Source organism: Zea mays, chromosome 1 (assembly GCF_902167145.1).
Source record: "Zea mays cultivar B73 chromosome 1, Zm-B73-REFERENCE-NAM-5.0, whole genome shotgun sequence".
Taxonomy (NCBI): domain Eukaryota; kingdom Viridiplantae; phylum Streptophyta; class Magnoliopsida; order Poales; family Poaceae; genus Zea; species Zea mays.
In genome coordinates this window covers 65,888,659-65,907,658 of record NC_050096.1, presented here as the reverse complement: position 1 = coordinate 65,907,658, position 19,000 = coordinate 65,888,659, and the positions used below count along the sequence as shown (strand labels likewise).

Here is a 19,000-nt window from a genome sequence, read left to right as displayed (position 1 = left end):
TTTAAATGGGAAGGGCAGATAAAGGTGGAACTTACGATAAAGGTGGAACTTTGAAATCTAGTGCTTTATACATTAGAGATAAAAAAATGCATACAGTAGATAGCATCGTACAAATACTCGGACAATGCAGTCAGAACTCAGAATGGGCAGCATAGCTTTATTTGAGAAATCCCCTAAGGGCTAGTTTGAAACTTAAATTCCCTTGTGATCTTTGCGTGGGGTGTCATTTGTACAAGGCATTTAATTCTTGATGGGAGAGAAACTCTCTGGTTTTGCCTCCAAATTGGTCCTAAAAGTCCATTGATCAGAAAGAGGAATTAAAACATGGTACTTCCTGCTACTCTGCTATCATTTGATTTGCTGTAAAACTGTGCAAGTACAAGGGTGTTACACCATAGAACTTCTCCCGTTTGTGATTTCCTGCCCGTGGCCTTGGGAGCGAGAAGATCCAAGGCCTCAGCATTCAGAAATCCCTGAGCATGAGCTCTAACAACCATATGAGTGACACTGACACCGACCAGCGCTAAATAAAGCTTTGCCGTCATCCTGTAGCGAACGACAGTCACCAAGAGATGGGGTGCCCTGTAAGCAAGGAAAGGGTAGATGGACACTTAAATGATTCTGATCTCAGAGTAACGTGCATTCCTTGTAAGCTGCTTAAATATGAATGCAAGTAACCTAAATAATACGGCTGGAAATACATAACTCACATGAAATATTCATTTCTTATATAGTTTGTCACATTTGCTTAAAAAAACATACAGGACACTACCACCCCCTCTTTGCAAGGGATGCTTTACTACACTTTGGTACACACCATCATGTGACAACAACATTACCCCCTCTTTGCAAGGGATGCTAGACTATTTTACAACAAATTCAGAAGAAGAAAAAAAACACAAGGCCCTTACACTATTTTGAAAGTGAAACGCACAACTTGACAATACCCGAAATGTGGGGCTCCATATGTTTTAGTCTGTATATCTAGTCTAAAATAGGCAGCACGCTTTTCTAACACCTCAAAATGGTAAAATCCACGCTAAGCTCATGTTTCCGGGTAATTTCCATCTCCACATGTTAACAGATCCAATTTTGCCATAAAAAAAGCGCACGTCATAAACCTGCCAAGCTTAAGAAGGCGAAGACCGGCATAAAGAGGGATTGCCTCCTGCAGCACCAAAGTATTTATGGGAAAAAAAACAAACGCATGGCTCCAGAGTGAAATAAAATAGTGAAACCAACTGAACATACATATAGGCTTTTGGAAGAAACCTTCTACAGTTCCATAAGTTCTCTTCCAAGTATTGGTGTAACAATTGAAAACGGTGGCTCTACTTGAGATTATCAGCCAGCTTCGCTTTGACTTTCGATATGCGCTCCTCGTAAGAAGCTGAAAATAAGAAAACCAGGAAACCTTTGTTTCAGATGTGCAAGAGAAAATGTTGAAACTAAGCACTGCCTTGGAAGAGCGAAAATGTATAGCAGTGCCCTTATTAGATAGGGATGGGCATTAGATACACATGCACGATGGGCCAAATTTATGGTTTAGTATTGGCAACCCAGAGTCAAATATACTGTCAGAAAATTCAAGATGGTACTGGAAGCTGATGGGCCACACGTAAAGCAGTGGTTTGTCCATATAGAAACGTGATGACAGGAGAAATATTCTGAGAATCTAGCATATAAAAAGATCACAAACTTACGCTCTGTCTCTCGTGACAGGAGAGGAATATGGTTCCTCTTCTTCTGAGGCGTTTCTGATGAATTTGGTTCTGCAGTGGCGTCTCGATTTTAGATTTTTATCAGGGTATCAAATAAAACGAAAAAAAAATATTTGATTGTATGTACCTGGAAAAGGTAAACAGGATGACGCTATGTGAAATATTTCAGCTTGGAGCATATGGTGACGATATTCATCATTTAAGTGCTCAGTCAGAGACCGGCTGGCATCTGCAGGGCAAAATCATAGTCCATAACAATTGATACCCACACAAAAGACAAAAATACAATAAACAAGTCGTGGAGAAAATACAACAGAGTCTATCCTTATACACAAATGAGAACTGAATTGAGAATACCTTTTCTCCAAATTACTAACTTAAATTTTCCGAGAACATCATGACATGGTTAAAAGTTTTCTGATACAGCTATATTCTGTTGGTCCCATTTAAAGCATAGGCAGAAAAAATAAATAGATTGCCTAGACCTAACATTTTCAGTTAAATGAAAAACTGGAAGTAAATTATATTGTTTTTTCTTGAATATGCAGGAGAGCTGCATATCATGCATTAAGAAAACATGATATTTACAAGTTTACAACACACATGCAACACAACTACATACAATAAGACAACTCATCTCAGGTCCTGACCGAGACCAGCCATAGAAAAAACAAGAGTGACCGCAACCAAATCGAAGAAAACACTACATGGCTCAACCAGAAGCATCAAGCTGTGCCAACCTTCTAGCACCCGGCCACCCGCTAAACACGCAATGCCCCTCTTAGGGTGTGTTTGGTTGCGGGACAGACAAGACAGGGACGTCCCTTGTCGTCCTCTCTCGTCCCTCCAATTTTGAGGGACAACTGGGGACAATATTAGGATAGTCCTGTCCCAGCCTTTGACCCTGAACCAAACAACCTTATTTGAGGAATCATCCCATCCCGTCTCGTCCTGTCATTGCAACCAAACACACCCTTAAAGGATTAGTCTAAGGACTCGTTGCATGCATGGGACTCCATTGAACGCACACTCATAACTCGTTACAGTGTTTCCAAGGAAACCAAGCACCCAGTGTGATTAGGGAGTCAAGGCCTTTCTTGGAATTACTGGAGTCCAGCCACTGGGCCGCATCAATATAAAGTTTTATATATGATCAGGTGAGCAAGTGACACTTCTTGTTTTGCGGACACATCAAAATACCAAATAATACTCAATGGCCAAAGAATAATATCTGAAAGTGATCTCCAAAAGTCTAACAAGACAAACCTGCTGAACACATAAAGTTGGCTTTATCAAATAGACAAGATTGCAAAATCAATGGAAGCTCTGGCGCCATTTTATATTGAGGTTTCCTAGATGTTTTCATAATATCCAATAGTGAATCAACTACCTGCGGTAAAATAAGAAAATTAACAGAGGTAAGAAATCCTAATAAAGCCAACTACAAGCATGGTATCGCCAAAAGTACATCACACCCAATTCTTGCATTGGGGTATCGGCAATCCATGTACATGAGGGAACATGTAATTTGTGATATCCTCGTCAAAGGCTTAATATGATTAATAGAAAATTCATACAAACAAGGTGCATCTTCTTTTTTGGAAGTCTGTCGCAAAAGAACCTCTAGGTTAAGTGTGCTTGGCTCAAAGCAATTTTGGGATGGGTGACTAACCAAGGAGTTTTCCCGGTGCGCATGAGTAAGGACAAAGTGCGCGGAAAAGACTCATGTTGGTTTGTGAGGATGGTCTATGGTCCTAGAGGGCTGCCAGGAGTAAGTACCACCAGTCCGAGACTGGATGGGGTGTTACATAATTGACTCTTCAACAAAAGAAAGCTTAAGAGTAAATTTTACTCACGGATGGTGACTCAAGGCCTTGACCTATTAGAAATAACACAGCTACCATGCAGCGAACTTGGTGCCACAGAAAAGCGCTACCCTTGATCGTCATGGAACACAGCTCATCATTGTTGGACCTAGAAGATATGAAGCATTTTAACTGAGCATTGGAAGATATTAAATGCAAAATGAAACGAGTGTTCAACTATAATTTAAATTTAACCTTCTGTCACATGCAGAAATAGTAAATTCTGTAATGTGCCGCCTGTAGTTACTCACATTTGCTGCATCCATCTTACAAAAATTCCTAAAGTCGTGTTCTCCAATGAATTTGGATGCAGCTTTCTGCATTTCCTGCTTGCAAATGAAAGTTGGTAGCTCAATAGACATGGACAAGTCTTATCTCATTGGGCAAGTATTAAAAATCAAAGGTAGTGTAAGTACCAATATATCCAGGTCCCCTTTCCAAAATAAGTATTTATATTCCCGGCTCAAACAGGTGAATCTGCAAAATAGCAGTGGGAGAGGAAAAAAAATAAGACAAAGTAACATCATCATATAACTGGACATAATAATCTGATCACAAAACGATGGAGCACTTTATCTCCTTAGAATTAACACTTGTCAATAGATATATCATATATGCTTGTTTGCAAAATAATGCATTTATCCTTGCAAGAAGAAAGAACAATATAAAACATATAACATAGCTAACCTTGCATGAAAATCTGCTGGAACAGGACACCAACCCAGTACACGTATATCTCTTGGAAGAATTCTATTCAATACCTTCACATAATCAATTTCTGGGGACAAAAACAATCTTACTATGACAGATAATCATTCAAGTGAAGCAAACAAAATGCATTTGATAGGGGAAGATCGAGGTTTTCCCTTAGCTAGATAGCGAGTCATTTAAGAAACAAATCATATCATTACTCATATCACTGCATTCCTTGGTGTCTACAACACTACTAAGGGGATACAACGCAGAAGCGTACCGGATCTTTCATCTAACATGTCCCCCCCAACATCCTTTATGTTCGATCGCAGATATAAAGAAATCACCTGCATGTTGGAAAAGGAGTAAAACATTTGTTTAATGCACACTGCCCAGTACAGATAACTCCATTTCAGAAAGAAAAAAATATAGAATACAAAATGAAACAATTTCCAGCAGAAGGCATACAGCATACAGTCAGCATTATGTAAATCTCAAAGTAATTATGAGAGAATCGACTGCTTGTTGTGTATTGCATAGAAGATGGTTACATATATAGAGACCCAGGGAACCCTAACCCTAATGGGCCGGCAGCCCAACAGTGGTGCCAACCCACCTACACACATATAGAAACACACACTCTAACATCCCCACGGAGCAGCAACCGGAAGCACCACAAACAATGAGACTGGAGCAGAAGCCAAAGGTAGGAGCCGTCGGTTGAAATCCCCCCGCAAACGTAGCGTCGTGAGGGTGCGAGTGCTGCGGCTAGAGTAGATACCGGTGTGCACTCCATGTACATGATAGCCACTGGACACCGAGGTAGCCGAAGCCGACGCAACAATAGCCTCGGTCTTCGGGGGGTTGACGTTCGAGCGTCAACGGTCGGCGGTGCAACGCAAAAGGGACAGCAGCAGTCTCGTGGGCCTTCTTGCTTCTTTCCGCGTCCGGTCGTCGAGGAGCCCGGCCAGGGAAGCCAGCGATAGCGCACGCGTCTGCGCTGGTCAGGGTGATCGTGCCCGCCAGAGGGGCCACGCCGGGCTCTTGCTAGGAGAGGCGGCAGCGACGAAACAAAAGAAGAAGCGGCGGATTCGACCGGGAAGGCCACAGCAACGACGGATCTAGCCATGAAGACGGTGATCCACCAAAGGGACGACGGATCCAGCTGGGATGGCTGCAGCAACGGTGGATTTGGCCGGGAAGGCCGCGGCAGCAACAGATCCAATGATGGCGGCGACGAAGAAGGGGGAGGGCAACAGGGCAGGTCCAACCAGGCAAGGGGCTACGCCGGATTCAACCAGGCAAGGGGATTTTGACGCAAGCGGCGGGAGAAGCTTGAAGAGGAGAGAGAGGCGTTGTTGGGCGTCGACGCGGGCAAGGAGGTGGTCGGCGTTGAAGGAGCGAAAGGTGGAGGTTGACGCACTGCCGCTAGACATGGACAGGGAGACGACGACTGCTAGCATGTCTGGTTGTTGTGGAGGCTGTGGCGGTGGCTAGTGCGCCAGCCAGCCTCCACGACGGCGGCGCCCGCACGCACGCCCGTCCAGCGGCGACAGCGGTCGCCCGCTAGCTCGACCAGTGATGGTGGCGTCTCTCTCCTGGCTGCATAGGCAACAGGCCGGCAGCGCTCGAGAGAAGGGGGTGCCACGCGACCGTGTCGGAGGGAGAGTAGGGTGTTTTCATGGCCCCACCGGCGGCACAGAAGAGAGGGGAGGGCCGCGGTCGACCGCCGGCGGCGTAGGGGAAGAGGGGCGAGCCACGCAGCCGTGCTGGAGAGGAAGGGGTTGGCGTCTCGGGTGGATCCGATCACGTAGACGCAGGAGCAGGTGAATCCGGCGGCGACAGGCCTAACCGATGGCGGAGGAGGTCAGGGGCGAGGCGAACGGCCGCAGCCGCGCCTGCGCTGTGAGCAGGGGAGGCGGGGGACCGGGGGTGGCCGGGGCCGCGCCTAGAGACGAAGCCCGACGATGGTTTGTTGGTGGCCATGGAGGTGGCGGCGACTGAAGGTAGAAGAACCGAGGTGCCGCCCCCGGGAGGGAAAGATGAGTCTCACAGGGACGGCGGCACGGAAGTTGTAAGGGAAGGACCTAGGGTCTGGCGGCTGAGAAGGGAAAGGAGTAAACCTAGCTAGCCGATACCATATGAGAGAGAGAATGGACTGCTTGTCGTGTATTGCATAGAAGATGGCTACATATATAGAGACCTAGAGAACCCTAACCCTAATGGGCCGGCAGCCCAATAGTGGTGTCAACACACCTACACATACATATAGGAACACACACTCTAACAGTAATTATGTTAATTATAAAAAAAACATTGCTTCTACATTCTACAACATAGTGAAAGTGGTTAGGTGGTTTGAGTAGCACCCCTCATTTGCCCCACGCGAAAGCACATGTCTAAGGCTCGGTCCTCGGTCGCGGTCGTTCTCACATGGGCTATGGTGCCACTGTGTATGGGTGGAGCATGGGTTCAGGAGTTTCCTCGATCTGCATGAGAAGATCTTCTTCTTAATATAATGACTGGGGGCTATCTTACCCCCCCCCCCCCCGCAGGTCGAGGTTTTTTTTTACATGCTACAATATGACACATAAAAATGTTTCATACAAATTTGAAACCAAATAGTTAAAGACTACCCATGTAAAGGGGGAAATAAAAAAAGGAGAAGTTTTTTGTTGGAAATAATCCTATGTGTCTAGCATTTACTTTAGCATAATTTCAGCATGAAGTAACAGGAAGTACTAGGCTGATTAGTTGAGTGATTTCTGCATTTATTAGGAGGTTGTCACAGTCTGATTTGTAGCTCACGTTGACTATATTAGAAGAGGAAAAACCAGAAAAGGCTAAGGCATTCCAGACACCAAAAACACTTGTGCTTCTGTGTGCTTCCCATGTGAGTTCCTGGTGTCCTGTTAGAGACGTATTTGCCTATCATTTTTATCTGGGTTTGGCAATATACATAGTGCTAACTCCTACAATCAGTAGCAACAAGTATTGGTTCAATAGGCATGATTCTTGTGACCATGCTGTCAAAAGGTGTACTTTTAGCACTAAAAACAGACAAGCATTACTTCAGAATTCAGAACACATATAAGCCCTGATGGGTGCTCTTAATAGCATGAAAACCAGAAACAAATCATTACTACAGAATACCTGGGAGTTTTGAAAAGTGTTCATTATATAGCAATTAAAGTCAGTACCATGTATTACTCCAGAACACAAAAAAGCTGAGACCATGATTTACATGTACAAAGAAGCATATATCAAACTTGCATTTATTAGACTCTGGCGTTTGAGTTACTCGCCATAATAACAGGGATTCTGCAGCTACCTGTCCAGTAGCAGAAACTCCTTTGTCAGTTCTTCCACACCTCGAGTAGCATGATTCTTTCCTATTGGCAACCATCAGTTTTGCTCTTTCCAGTGCTTTAAATATCTCAGACTGACAAAACAAGAAGATAGAGCTTCTTGGAAAATGACTTTGGAAATAGTGAAGCAAACAGCTCAACAGGGTAATCACCTCAACTGTTGGTTCAATGTTACCTTCAGAAGAAAAACCATAGAATCTGCACAAGGACAAGCAGAATCATATGAAGGGGGAGAAAATACAGATCACAAGTACAAGTTGCATAAGAACCAGCATGAACAGATCACATTAGCAGATGTCAAGAGAAGGTCAAACATTTTAAGGAAAAATAAAACATGTTATATAATTTAAGAAGCATGGTTTTTAAGATGTGTATATTTTTTATTTGTTTGGAATCAAATGTAAGCAGTTTAGTAACTATATTGAATAACAACAGTTGTTTTTGGTACTGACATGAGTACATGACTTGATCAACAAAGACATTCAGTTTAAGGGGGGAAAACTCTTGACATGCAGCACTATAGTAGTTTGTTTGATTGTTTCCACTGGATCAGAGAGTACTAGGGTTCCAATGAAAGTATTCGCCAGAAACTACTGGGCCTGTTTGGATCACCTTTCAGTTATAGTAATAATCTCTAGGTCATTTAAAAAAATCTCTAAGTGATCCAAACACCCTAGATTATGGTTGAATTATAACCAACAGATTACTGGAATCCTATAATCCATCTCAAACCTGCTAATACGAGATTATAGGTGCTCAAAAGACCAAATCCTATAATCTAGCACCTATAAGCCAAGGATCCAAACAACCCAGATTGTTTTAACCAATAATCCAGATTATTATAATCCCATTCACAATCCAGATTTTTAAAATCCAAAGGTGATCCAAACAGGCACTAAAGAAACAACTGTCAATTCAAAAATTATAAATAGAAGAATTCAATAAGCAGGCTAAATGAAGTGTGCATGTTCTATTCAGAGGATAACACACCTCTGGCCGAAATACATGACTTTGAGAGCAACTAGTCGCTTTGGGCAGTGACTTAAAATGCCCACCTTGCGACCTGTGCATTAAACAAAAATGTTCAGTAAAATTCTACAGAACAGTTGTAATGTAGTTAATGCTTCCTATAAGCAAGGGAAAAAGGAAATCGAGAAGCAAACCAAGCTAAGGACATACTGAACATTTATGAAAGCAAACATCATATCTCATGATAAAAAAACATCCTAAATAGGTGTAGTTGGCATATCTTCAGTAGCACCTGTTCTTTTAGTATGCTTGCTTGAATCCTCAGGTAAACCATTGTCATCTGCATTTCTGTTGCACTGTAGGTCAAAGGCAAATACATTAATCATATAATGCCCACGATAGGAATGAACTAGATCAGATAAGAATTTCTTTGGAAATAGGTACCTGCATTTCATTTGCATTGGATATTACTGTGTGATCAAATGGAGAGCTCAAATCTTTCTCCATAGTGCTATTTTGATGAAATTTCACATTATGATGTGCAGTAATGGATCCAACACTGCCCTCCTATAGAAGAATAAAGTTAGGTAAAGCATCAATAGCAAGAACCCCATGGCAGTGTTTAAAAGGCGACTAGGCATCCAAACAAGACGAGTGTTGGGTTCACCTGGACGCCTAGGCGACAAGGCATCACTATTTCACAAGGCAAGCTGGGTACGCCTGGCCACCTAGGCGACACCTTTGAAACACTGCCCTACGGTACATGATATGCAGGGTATTGACTTGCTTTAAGGAAAGGTATCAACATCAAGATACAATCCTACATATGCAAACGAATTAATCTAAACTTTTTTGAACCTTGAGTGGATGATGCATCGCACTTGATTTCCACACATATATATATATGAATATGCATATAATAGTGTTGGCGATTGCCATAATGCCATAAACATATAGAAATTCGCATTCACATAGTCATGGTGACAGCCAATATTAAGGACACTAATTTAATATAATTCTAAATGGATGGAAACTTTCTGTTAGCATATAATTCTAAATGGATGGAAACTTTCTGTTAGCATGTATTCTCTGGCAGCAAACAACCATTACATGTTCTCAATTCTCCCTGTAATTCATGTCAGCACATGCTATAACAAAGATTATCATGTCGCAACAATTTATAGGCAGAGAAACAACCTTAAAAAAGTTTTGGTCGATGCCAGAAAGATAAGTTCTAAGAGCATCTCCAACAATAAACTCTAAAATAGTCCTAAATTTTGAAATAGGACCGTGTTTAGATTGTTTAGGGCCTCAAAACAATTTTGTCCTCCAACAGTCAGGCCTTAAACAATACTATTTAGGAAATAAATCATGGTATTAGGAAACTAATGGTTGGAGAGAGTTAATGAGAATAGGGCTTCAGTATATAGGGTACTATATTTAGGACCCAAGAGACCAAGCCATATAATCGTTTGGTGAAATTTTATAAAATATGGCCATTGTTGGAAGGGTGTTTTATGGTTCCGAGCCCTATATTAAAATAGGGTCACATTTAAAACCTCTCTTGGAGATGCTCTAATTAGCTCTCATAAACAACAGTGGCAATTGCATCTTCTGGAGCTGACTGAATCATACAGGTTGTTCGCTTCGAATTAAAGCTGGCTATTCGGGCTGCTGCAGCTGCAATCCATAGAGACAAAACATTGTAAAAGCAGTAGAAGCCGATACGGATTATAGGCAGTCATTGTCTTTCCTCACAGATGCATCATAATATTATATGTCTTAACTAAAACAGGAAAGCAGCAAAACAGCAAAATCTTTCATTTTTTTCCAGCCAACAAGCAATCGCATGGAATAGTTACTGCAAACTATACCGATACCTCACACTACCCTCCAAAAGGTGAAAATGGTATAAGTACGAATCCGGTTGTCAAATCCCTCGTGTCTATAAATAAGGCTTAAGGAACAAAACCGCTCTACCACACCTCGTGTTCATGCCTACATATCTTTGCAGTTGCAGCCGAAAGAGAGTGAAGAGCCGTCACCTTGAATCCGCAGGTACAGGTCGAAGCAATCCTTGCCAGCCTCTGATTCTCTGCCTCCAGCTCCTAGCCACATCCAAATTCCAACCCGCAATTTAGGAGGAGAAAAACGTACCGAACCCATGGCAACGATTAGGCGAAGACATGCATAGCAAGCACAGATCAAAACTGCAGCTAGGGCTCCACACCTGTACGCGCATCCGCAGCGCGGCGACCTCCCCCCGCAGCGCCGCCGCCGTCTCGGGGTCAGCCGCCGCCATGAGAGCCTCGCCCGGTCAGAGGAACCCTTCGCTGACTGGATTTTTTCTGCGGGTCGGGTCACTGGGTCAGGTTAGGAGGAGGCCGTCTGAAAGACCTGACCCGTTAAGGACGGAGGGGCGGGTTCGCGGGTGCGCCGGGGGTTTGACTGGTCAGTGGTCAATTTGCGACGGTTAGAACTTAGAACTGCCTGCAGATTATATCGGTGCCCGTTATCTGCAGATTATATCGTCATCATCCATCGTCCTCTATAAATAGGCAATCACATCTCCAGTGCAGACAGATAGATAGAGTAGTAGTAGGTTGTTAGCTGAGGGGAGGCATCGATGGCTGGAGCCAAGAGAGGAATCCTGCTCGTCCTGTGCCTGGCCGTCGTCTTGGTGGCGCTCGGGAGTGGCGGCGTGGAGGCGAGGAAGCGAGGGAAGCAGTCCCTGGGGTTCTACGAGCTGCGTCGGGGCGAGTTCTCCATGGTCGTCACCAACTGGGGCGCCACCATCCTCTCCGTCAGGCTCCCCGATAAGAACGGTGACCAAAATGCCTTACATTCCTGCGCCTGATCTTTGCGTGCGAATTAATCTGTTTAATTTCTGGTTCCTGCGGCACAGGGCACATCGACGACGTCGTTCTTGGCTACAAGAACATCGGATCGTACGTGGTAAGAGAACAATGCTGATGAATCCCCCCATGCACGCACGACGACATCTACTACTTATTGAGATTTGATTTGCAATCTACTGATGATAAAACAACAGAACGACACGACCTACTTCGGCGCGCTGGTGGGGCGCGTGGCGAACCGCATCGCCGGCGGGCGGTTCACCATCAGGGACCACGCCTACCACACGTATCGGAACGACGGCAACAACACGCTCCACGGCGGCCACCGCGGGTTCAACCAGGTGTTCTGGTCCGTCCGGGAGCGCGTCACGGGGGAGTTCCCGCACATCACCTTCGCCTACCGCAGCTACGACGGCGAGCAAGGGTTCCCGGGCAACCTGGACGTGCTGGTCACCTACAAGATCGACGGCGACTGCTCGTACAGCGTCACCATGTACGCGCGGCCGCTGGACAAGCCCACCCCCGTGAACCTGGCGCAGCACACGTACTGGAACCTCCGCGGCCACGGCAACGGCACCGTCCTGCGCCACGCCGTCCAGATCTTCGCGTCCGCGGTCACGCCCGTGGGCCGCGGCCTCATCCCGACGGGCGCGGTCACCCCCGTCGCCGGCACTCCCTTCGACTTCCGCGCCCCGGCGGCGCCCGGCGCGCACATCGCCGAGGTCGAGGGTGGGTACGACATCAACTACGTGCTGGACGGCGAGACGGACGGGCAAGGCGTGCGCAAGGTGGCCGTGGTCAGCGAGGCGGACTCCGGGCGCGTCATGGAGCTGTGGGCCGACCAGCCGGGCCTGCAGTTCTACACTGGCAACATGCTTAAGGGCGACGAGGGCAAGGGCGGCGCCGTCTACCCCAAATACGCTGGGATGTGCCTGGAGACGCAAGACTACCCGGACGCCGTGCACGAGCCGGCCTTCCCGGCCGAGGTGTACCGCCCTGGCCAACTCTACAAGCACTACATGCTCTACAAGTTCTCAATCAGCAAGTAGGAACTTCTAGTACCTCTCGTGCCTGATGCCTCATAGTTTCGGTAGGTTTGCAACCTGTTGCGACTAGTAATAAGGGTTCTGAGTCTTTTTTTTTAGAAAAAATTGCAACAGAAATGTATGGTTCGAGTTCGTCCAAACTTTGTCTAGTCAACATTTTCTGCCATTTGAATGCCATCTTAATAGTCTAATACCACTTGTCCACTTTCAATATGCTTCGTCGTGATTACATGGTTACACCAAAAACAAAAGGAATTGGCGAGATTTCAAGCAGTTTTTTTTGTGTGTGATTTATATACAAGGAAAGCACGGCAATCAACTTGGATGGAAGTTCATGACTGATACTCCACTTGACCTTGAGATTTAAATAAAGGTTAAGAAACAATACAGAAACACATGTCCTCCAACCAGTTTAATTCGCATATGCATAAACACTGCCAACGAACCCAAATATCTACTCTGTAAAAGAATGATCACAGTTTTTACACTGGACTACTCCCTTATAGTGGCGGATCCAAGCATTTCTAAATCATCGGGCCAAATTTATTACAGCAAAAGCACATACATAATCTCGTGAGTTTAGTTGTCATGATCCAATAGATTATGCTTGATGAGAACGATGGTGTACAAGTGTGTAAACAAGCCTCTTAAGTCTTTAGATCATGATCCAACCACAGATGCAACTATAGTTGAATGGATTCGATCACCTTACATTCATAATATAGTGGTCTTACCTCCCCTCTTCGCTTTGTTGGCATTCTATTGAATACTTGCATCATAATTCGGTGAAAGCATCTAGGCCCATGGTTGGTTTTAGTGATTAATGACAACGTAATATTATATGTGACTGACGTATGTTTTGCAGAGACAAATGGTAAGTTAGGTCGCATGACAGCGACGGCTAAAACGACGAAACAAAAGGTGAAGGTCTACGGAGTCCGAGTGTCAAGGAGATGTGGACACTCGCGGTTTAGGGCTGAAACCGACGGGAATAAGCCTTAAACCGACGGGAATTACTTATTCCCGTCGGTTTAGGGCTTATTCCCGTCGGTTTCAGGCCGACAGGCGTCCCTTGTCGGGGATAAGTTTATCCCCGTCGGCGGCTGACGGGAATAAGTAATTCCCGTCGGCTATACTGTGGCCGACGGGAATTAAGGCTAATGCCCGTCGGTTCTGCTGGCCGACGGGAGTTATTAATTAATTCCCGTCGGTTCCCCAGGCCGACGGGAGTTATTAATTAATTCCCGTCGGCCTTACGTGGCCGACGGGAATTAACTGGGCCGACGGGAGTTATTACTTAATTCCCGTCGGTTCGACCATAGCCGACGGGAATTAACTGGGCCGACGGGAATTACTCTATACTGCTACAAAAACAGCACTAAATTATGTCACTATTTCTGCACACATAACATATATCAAACATAATATATAAATCACATATAACAGCCACATTACAAACAAATATAGAGATACGACATCCACAAACACATGCATTTAGACATAAACACTTGCATTTATAATTAAAACATCCACCAACGTGTACGGCATAGTATTCAAACATAGCATCCACCAACATCAAACAACGAGTACGACATAGTATTGAAACATAACATCCACCAACGAGTACGACATTTCAAACATAAGTTTAAGTGTTTAGAGGTAACCACCACTTGGGTGGTTAGAGCTTTGACCGCTGCCGCCTTCACCACCAGGAGGAGGGAACGCGAAGAGCGAGTCAACAAATCCAGTCCCTGCTGCTGGATCAGACCCACTGCCACCCGCTTCAGGCGTAACCTATGCAAGTTAGCAAATATCAACACGTTAAATACAAATATCAAAAAGTATACAAGTGTATAAATTAATGGAGAGTTATCAAACGTACCCTATCTCCATGTGCAGGTATATGTGTCGGAGGGGTGGTGAACTGTGGTGGTGGAACTGGTGTGTTTGCAAATTGGCTCCATTGTGGTGGCGGTGGAAAATTTGATGTCATGCCCTGTTGCTGCATTAACTGTTAAACACATATGTGTTACTACTGAAGATGTTGTATTGAAATATAATAATTTAGAGTTCGGATTATGTGTACTCACTTGATACATCGCTTGATTATGAGCATTGCAAGCCTCCATAAATTCGCGTTGTTGTCTCATCTCTTCACGCATCCTCATAATCTCCAACTCCTGCTCGTTCGGTCGACGAGAGCATGAGCTACGGGAAGATGAACCCGTCCTCTGAGATCTCACTGACGACGAGTCAATGAATCCGTCGAAGAGTGCGTATCTATAAGTGATTCAAAAAATGTTATTACTGCATAATCAATTTAGTGTCAACCATATAATTTCATAAGTTAGAGCTTACCGTCCATGCGCTTTGCCACCACCACTTGCGTACACCACCGAGGGGTCCACCGGTTCATGGCGCCAGTCGTAGTCAGGGCCATGGCGACGAACCATCTCCTCCCCATATGCCGCCTATACATCATTCACAACCTTACAAATGCAGGAATTTATATACTTTGAACGTTTGAACTTTTGAGCCAAAACTCACCAAGCGATCCGTGGCTGTCTGGCTGCAGAGCTGGTCAGGGTTGTTCGGGTCTGGTCCTTTGTGGCCCTCCTGGTACACCTCAATGTCACTAGGCTTTTGGCCACTCGTAGCTTCCTGTATAAACAAAAAACATTCATAAGCAATCGTATTATTTGTTGATCGACATAGAAAGATCAAACTTACCATTCTTTTAGCTTTTCGTATCATGTCGTCACCGCCAAACTTGTGGTTAGGATTGGTTCCTCGACATTGTCTGTGATGCGCTGACGCTTTCTGGAAGCCTTCGGAAGCCCAATATCGACACCAAGCATAGTACGCATCAGGCACGGGCGCCATCCATGGAACCATCACCTGCACACACACAATGTTACATATTATATCAATCACAACAATAAATATAAAGGGTAAAACAAATTGAATACTAACCTCACGATATTGATCCTCAGTCAAATATATCTTTGAGGACCCTTCCTTTTTATTCAAGGGGCCCGCTTCTTCCGGATGCTTTTGAAAATACAGGTTTGTAGCCTGAATTCTCGCATAGTATATGGCATCCTTCACCAGCTTCTTTGCATTGTTTTGCAAGACACGTTCAGCGTGCCCCATGTAATCCTCTCCGTCAGGCAACCGATATCGAAGCTACAACATAAAGAATACAAATACAATGGTATAAGTCATAGATTTACAATATTAAGAAACATAACAAAAATAATACAGAATTCATACCCAAAAGTCATTACGCACAAGTCCCTGTCTGTCGGTGTGGTTTCGTTCCTTTTTAAACTTGTACTCATCCCAGGTACTGACGAGCACCTCATCCTCGGTATCACCGTTTGACACCTTCACTATACCAGGGTAGTGAAGGCGGCAAAGAGAACCCAACGTAAGGTTAACCTGAGTGTGGTGTCCCTTGCCGTCAAAGGACAGGTCCTCCCAATTCCTGCAGTACACAAAAACATTAACAATACACATAATAGTTATATTAGATAAGTTAATATATTACACTCACCGATCTCCATGGGGCATGATTAAAGTCCTATCAGCCTCTCGCTCTATCGCGTGACGAGGCTTTACTGAGTGGCTTTTTCTTGAGCGACGTGTGCGTGTCCCTGAAGAGCCTCCCGAGCCATCATCCATCGGGTTGTCAGCCGGTTCGCCCTGTTGGCCCCACTGGTCCCACGCTTGTTGCTGCTCTCTCTGGTGGTCCCACTGGTCCCATGGCTGGTGATGTTGTGCGGCCTGGTCCCATGTCACGTGGTCCACCTCCTCATTGTGCTCCACCTCCTCATTGTGCTGCTCAGCCTCATTGTGCTCCTCCTCCTCAATGTGCTGCTCCTCAGTGTGCTGCTCATCCTGGTACATACAACTCAAGATTTATTTGTAAATATGTAAACAAATTTATTTGTACAAGATATGTTACCTCATCTCCATGTACCGCGCTCAACAGCTCTCGACGTCTGCTACTGCTCGAAGAACTGCCCTGAAAAAGGCCCAGGCCCTTGAACAACCCCTTCACTGACTTCTTTGATTTTGGCGGCATCCTGCATAAAAAATAAGAAATTATTCATTAGTGCATCAAAAATGACATAATACTTAAAATATAAACAAATGAAATAACAAAACAACTTTACTTGTTAAATATCATCAAAATCAGGATCTATTTGTTCTCTTCTATGCAGAGGTCGCCATGTAACTTTTCTCCTAACCGGTTGTCTTCTCCGTCTCTCGGGAAAAGTTAAGTCGTTAACGTCTGCAACTAGTGAATCTAATGTCGGTGCAGGATCAATATGAAAACTAGTTGGCAACTCTTCTTCTTGAAACACCTCATGAACCTGCTCAAGGTGACCAATTTGATATTCGTCCTCACCAGGAGTGTATAGGCGTTCGCGGGGATTTACATTGTACACAACCCTCCATTTAGACAACTTTTTGCATGGATATGTCGAGAAATAAACTTGGTCTGCTTGATGGGCAAGGATATACGTGTCGTGTCCTTGAAGCAATTTCTCAGGTTGGATCTGTGTCATCCCAAATTCGGTCCTATAATACTTCGGGTCATACCATTTACACTCAAAGAAAACTAGCGCTAAAGGCTTATTTCCAGCAAATGTAATCTCGATTATATTTTTGATTTTCCCGTAATAGCAGGCTTCGTGTCCTTCCATGTCGGTTGCCCTAGTAACGACTCCACTATTTTGAGTGGCGGCCATAGGATGACTTGATTCGAAAATGCTTGAACGAAAGCGATATCCATTGACGTCGTAACGTCCATAGCTTTTGGCAGTTACGCTTCCAATAGATAACTGACGTAAGTCATCATTCAAATTCATTTCCTCCCCAAACTGTCAATCATACCACAAAGCATTAGCAAATTCTGTAATATTAGTTAAATTAAATTAGCTCCCGGAGCCACATAATTAAGACTTACACGGTCCCGAAGCCACATAATGAAATTAGGTCGCCCATGCATACCATCGCGTCGCAATTTGTCTATGTCTCTCGCTGTTGGCCTACCGAGACACCTCATGTTTTGTTCATCAAACTCGCTGTCAAATATTATTGTATGACATGAGATATTTGATAACATAAACTAATTCACATATGAACAGTTTAAGAAAACAAGTCTTACACAAAGTATTTCTCCACCTCAGGCATATTCGTGAACATGTACAGTAAAGCAGACTTCCGTTCTTCCATACTGAGGTGATATGCCTTGGGTGGACCAACGGCTTTGCCGTTTGTCTGAAAAATCGAAAGATCACTACACGGAGGCATCTCTCGTTCATCATCATGGTACCTTTTCTTTCGAGCAAATACATTATGTTCTTCTGCAAAGTAACAACTTGTGAAGTGTGCTACCTCCTTTAGTTTAAATTGTTCCGCAATACATCCTTCAACTCTTGCCTTATTGCCCACCATTGCTCTAAGCTTCTTTAATGCTCTTTCTATATGAAACATCCACCTATACTGAACAGGACCACCGACCTTAGCCTCATATGGAAGATGTATAAAGAGATGCTGCATAGGATTGAAGAAACCCGGTGGAAATATTTTTTCCAATTTGCACAAAAGCACCGGTGCCTCTTTCTCCAGCTGTTCCATCACATCTCTTCTGATTTCTTTAGCACACAACTGTCTGTAGAAATAGCTAACTTCAGCTAACGTTTTCCACACAGCTTCGGAAATGTACCCACGAAACATTACAGGCATGAGCCTCTCCATAATTATGTGGAAGTCATGGCTCTTCAGTCCATTCATCTTCATTGTCTTCAAGTTCACAGATCTTCTAAAACCAGCGGCATAACCATCGGGGAATTTAATATCCTTCATCCACTTCATCACTTCTTTCCGTTGCTTAGATTTCAGACAATAGTCAGCTTTTGGTTTGCCTCCGTTTTCTCTAAGCACTAGGGTTGGACAATCACATATCACTGCTAAGTCCATGCGTGCCTTGTCATTGTCTTTCGTTTTATCAGGGAAATCCATGCATGTATTTATGAGGGCTTGGCAAAAGTTACTCTCTTGATGCATGACGTCGATGTTGTGCATCAAAATCATTGAGTTAGCATAAGGAAGCTCCCACAAGCCACATATGTGAGTCCAGTTATGCTCCTCACCAAAACCTTGATACCTTTTCCCACTCTCGTCTAGGACAAGTTTCATATGCTCTTCTGTAATTTCTATCCCACTACGTCGCTTGGGCGGTCCCTTCGTGACGATGGTGCCCTTCCTAAATTCCTTTCTCTGCCTTCTGAAGGGGTGATTGAAGGGTAGAAAACATCTATGGCAATCAAAGTAACATATCTTGCCACCAGCACTAAGACGAAAACAATCTGTATCTTTAGCACAATAAGGACACGTCAATCTACCATGCACGCTCCATCCAGAGAAAATACCATACGCCATAAAATCATGAACCGAGAACAGATATGC

The 19,000-nt window shown here is 44.4% G+C and overlaps 2 protein-coding genes across 14 annotated transcripts; one reads left to right on the top strand and one right to left on the bottom strand.

Moving 5' to 3' along the window:
- Positions 1 to 45: 45 nt before the first annotated feature.
- Positions 46 to 11,029, bottom strand: LOC100279238 (pseudouridylate synthase). Of its 13 annotated transcripts, none has more exons than XR_004857027.1 (19): positions 10,847 to 10,986; positions 10,662 to 10,724; positions 9,284 to 9,370; positions 9,061 to 9,183; positions 8,909 to 8,972; positions 8,638 to 8,710; positions 7,800 to 7,845; positions 7,611 to 7,721; positions 4,560 to 4,626; positions 4,274 to 4,364; positions 4,003 to 4,063; positions 3,782 to 3,912; positions 3,578 to 3,695; positions 2,988 to 3,111; positions 1,849 to 1,950; positions 1,704 to 1,772; positions 1,252 to 1,390; positions 392 to 582; positions 46 to 289 (listed from the first exon to the last, which is right to left on the bottom strand). XR_004857027.1 is itself a non-coding variant. In NM_001366059.1 (17 exons), the coding sequence occupies exons 1-17, from the start codon at positions 10,916 to 10,918 to the stop codon at positions 1,332 to 1,334; spliced, it is 1,461 nt and encodes a 486-aa protein (NP_001352988.1). In that variant the 5' UTR covers positions 10,919 to 10,950; the 3' UTR covers positions 1,190 to 1,331. The 13 variants fall into 13 exon arrangements, 1 of the variants encoding a protein (NP_001352988.1); XR_004857030.1 differs by lacking the exons at positions 46 to 289; positions 392 to 582 and adding exons at positions 699 to 1,168; positions 10,176 to 10,296 and having other exon boundaries at positions 9,284 to 9,436; positions 10,847 to 10,984; NR_158723.1 differs by having other exon boundaries at positions 230 to 582; positions 10,847 to 10,950.
- A 168-nt stretch (positions 11,030 to 11,197) lies between these two features.
- LOC100283171 (aldose 1-epimerase) lies at positions 11,198 to 12,711 on the top strand. The gene is made up of 3 exons (NM_001156073.2): positions 11,198 to 11,441; positions 11,522 to 11,571; positions 11,669 to 12,711. The coding sequence occupies exons 1-3, from the start codon at positions 11,243 to 11,245 to the stop codon at positions 12,521 to 12,523; spliced, it is 1,104 nt and encodes a 367-aa protein (NP_001149545.2). The 5' UTR covers positions 11,198 to 11,242; the 3' UTR covers positions 12,524 to 12,711.
- Positions 12,712 to 19,000: the final 6,289 nt, after the last annotated feature.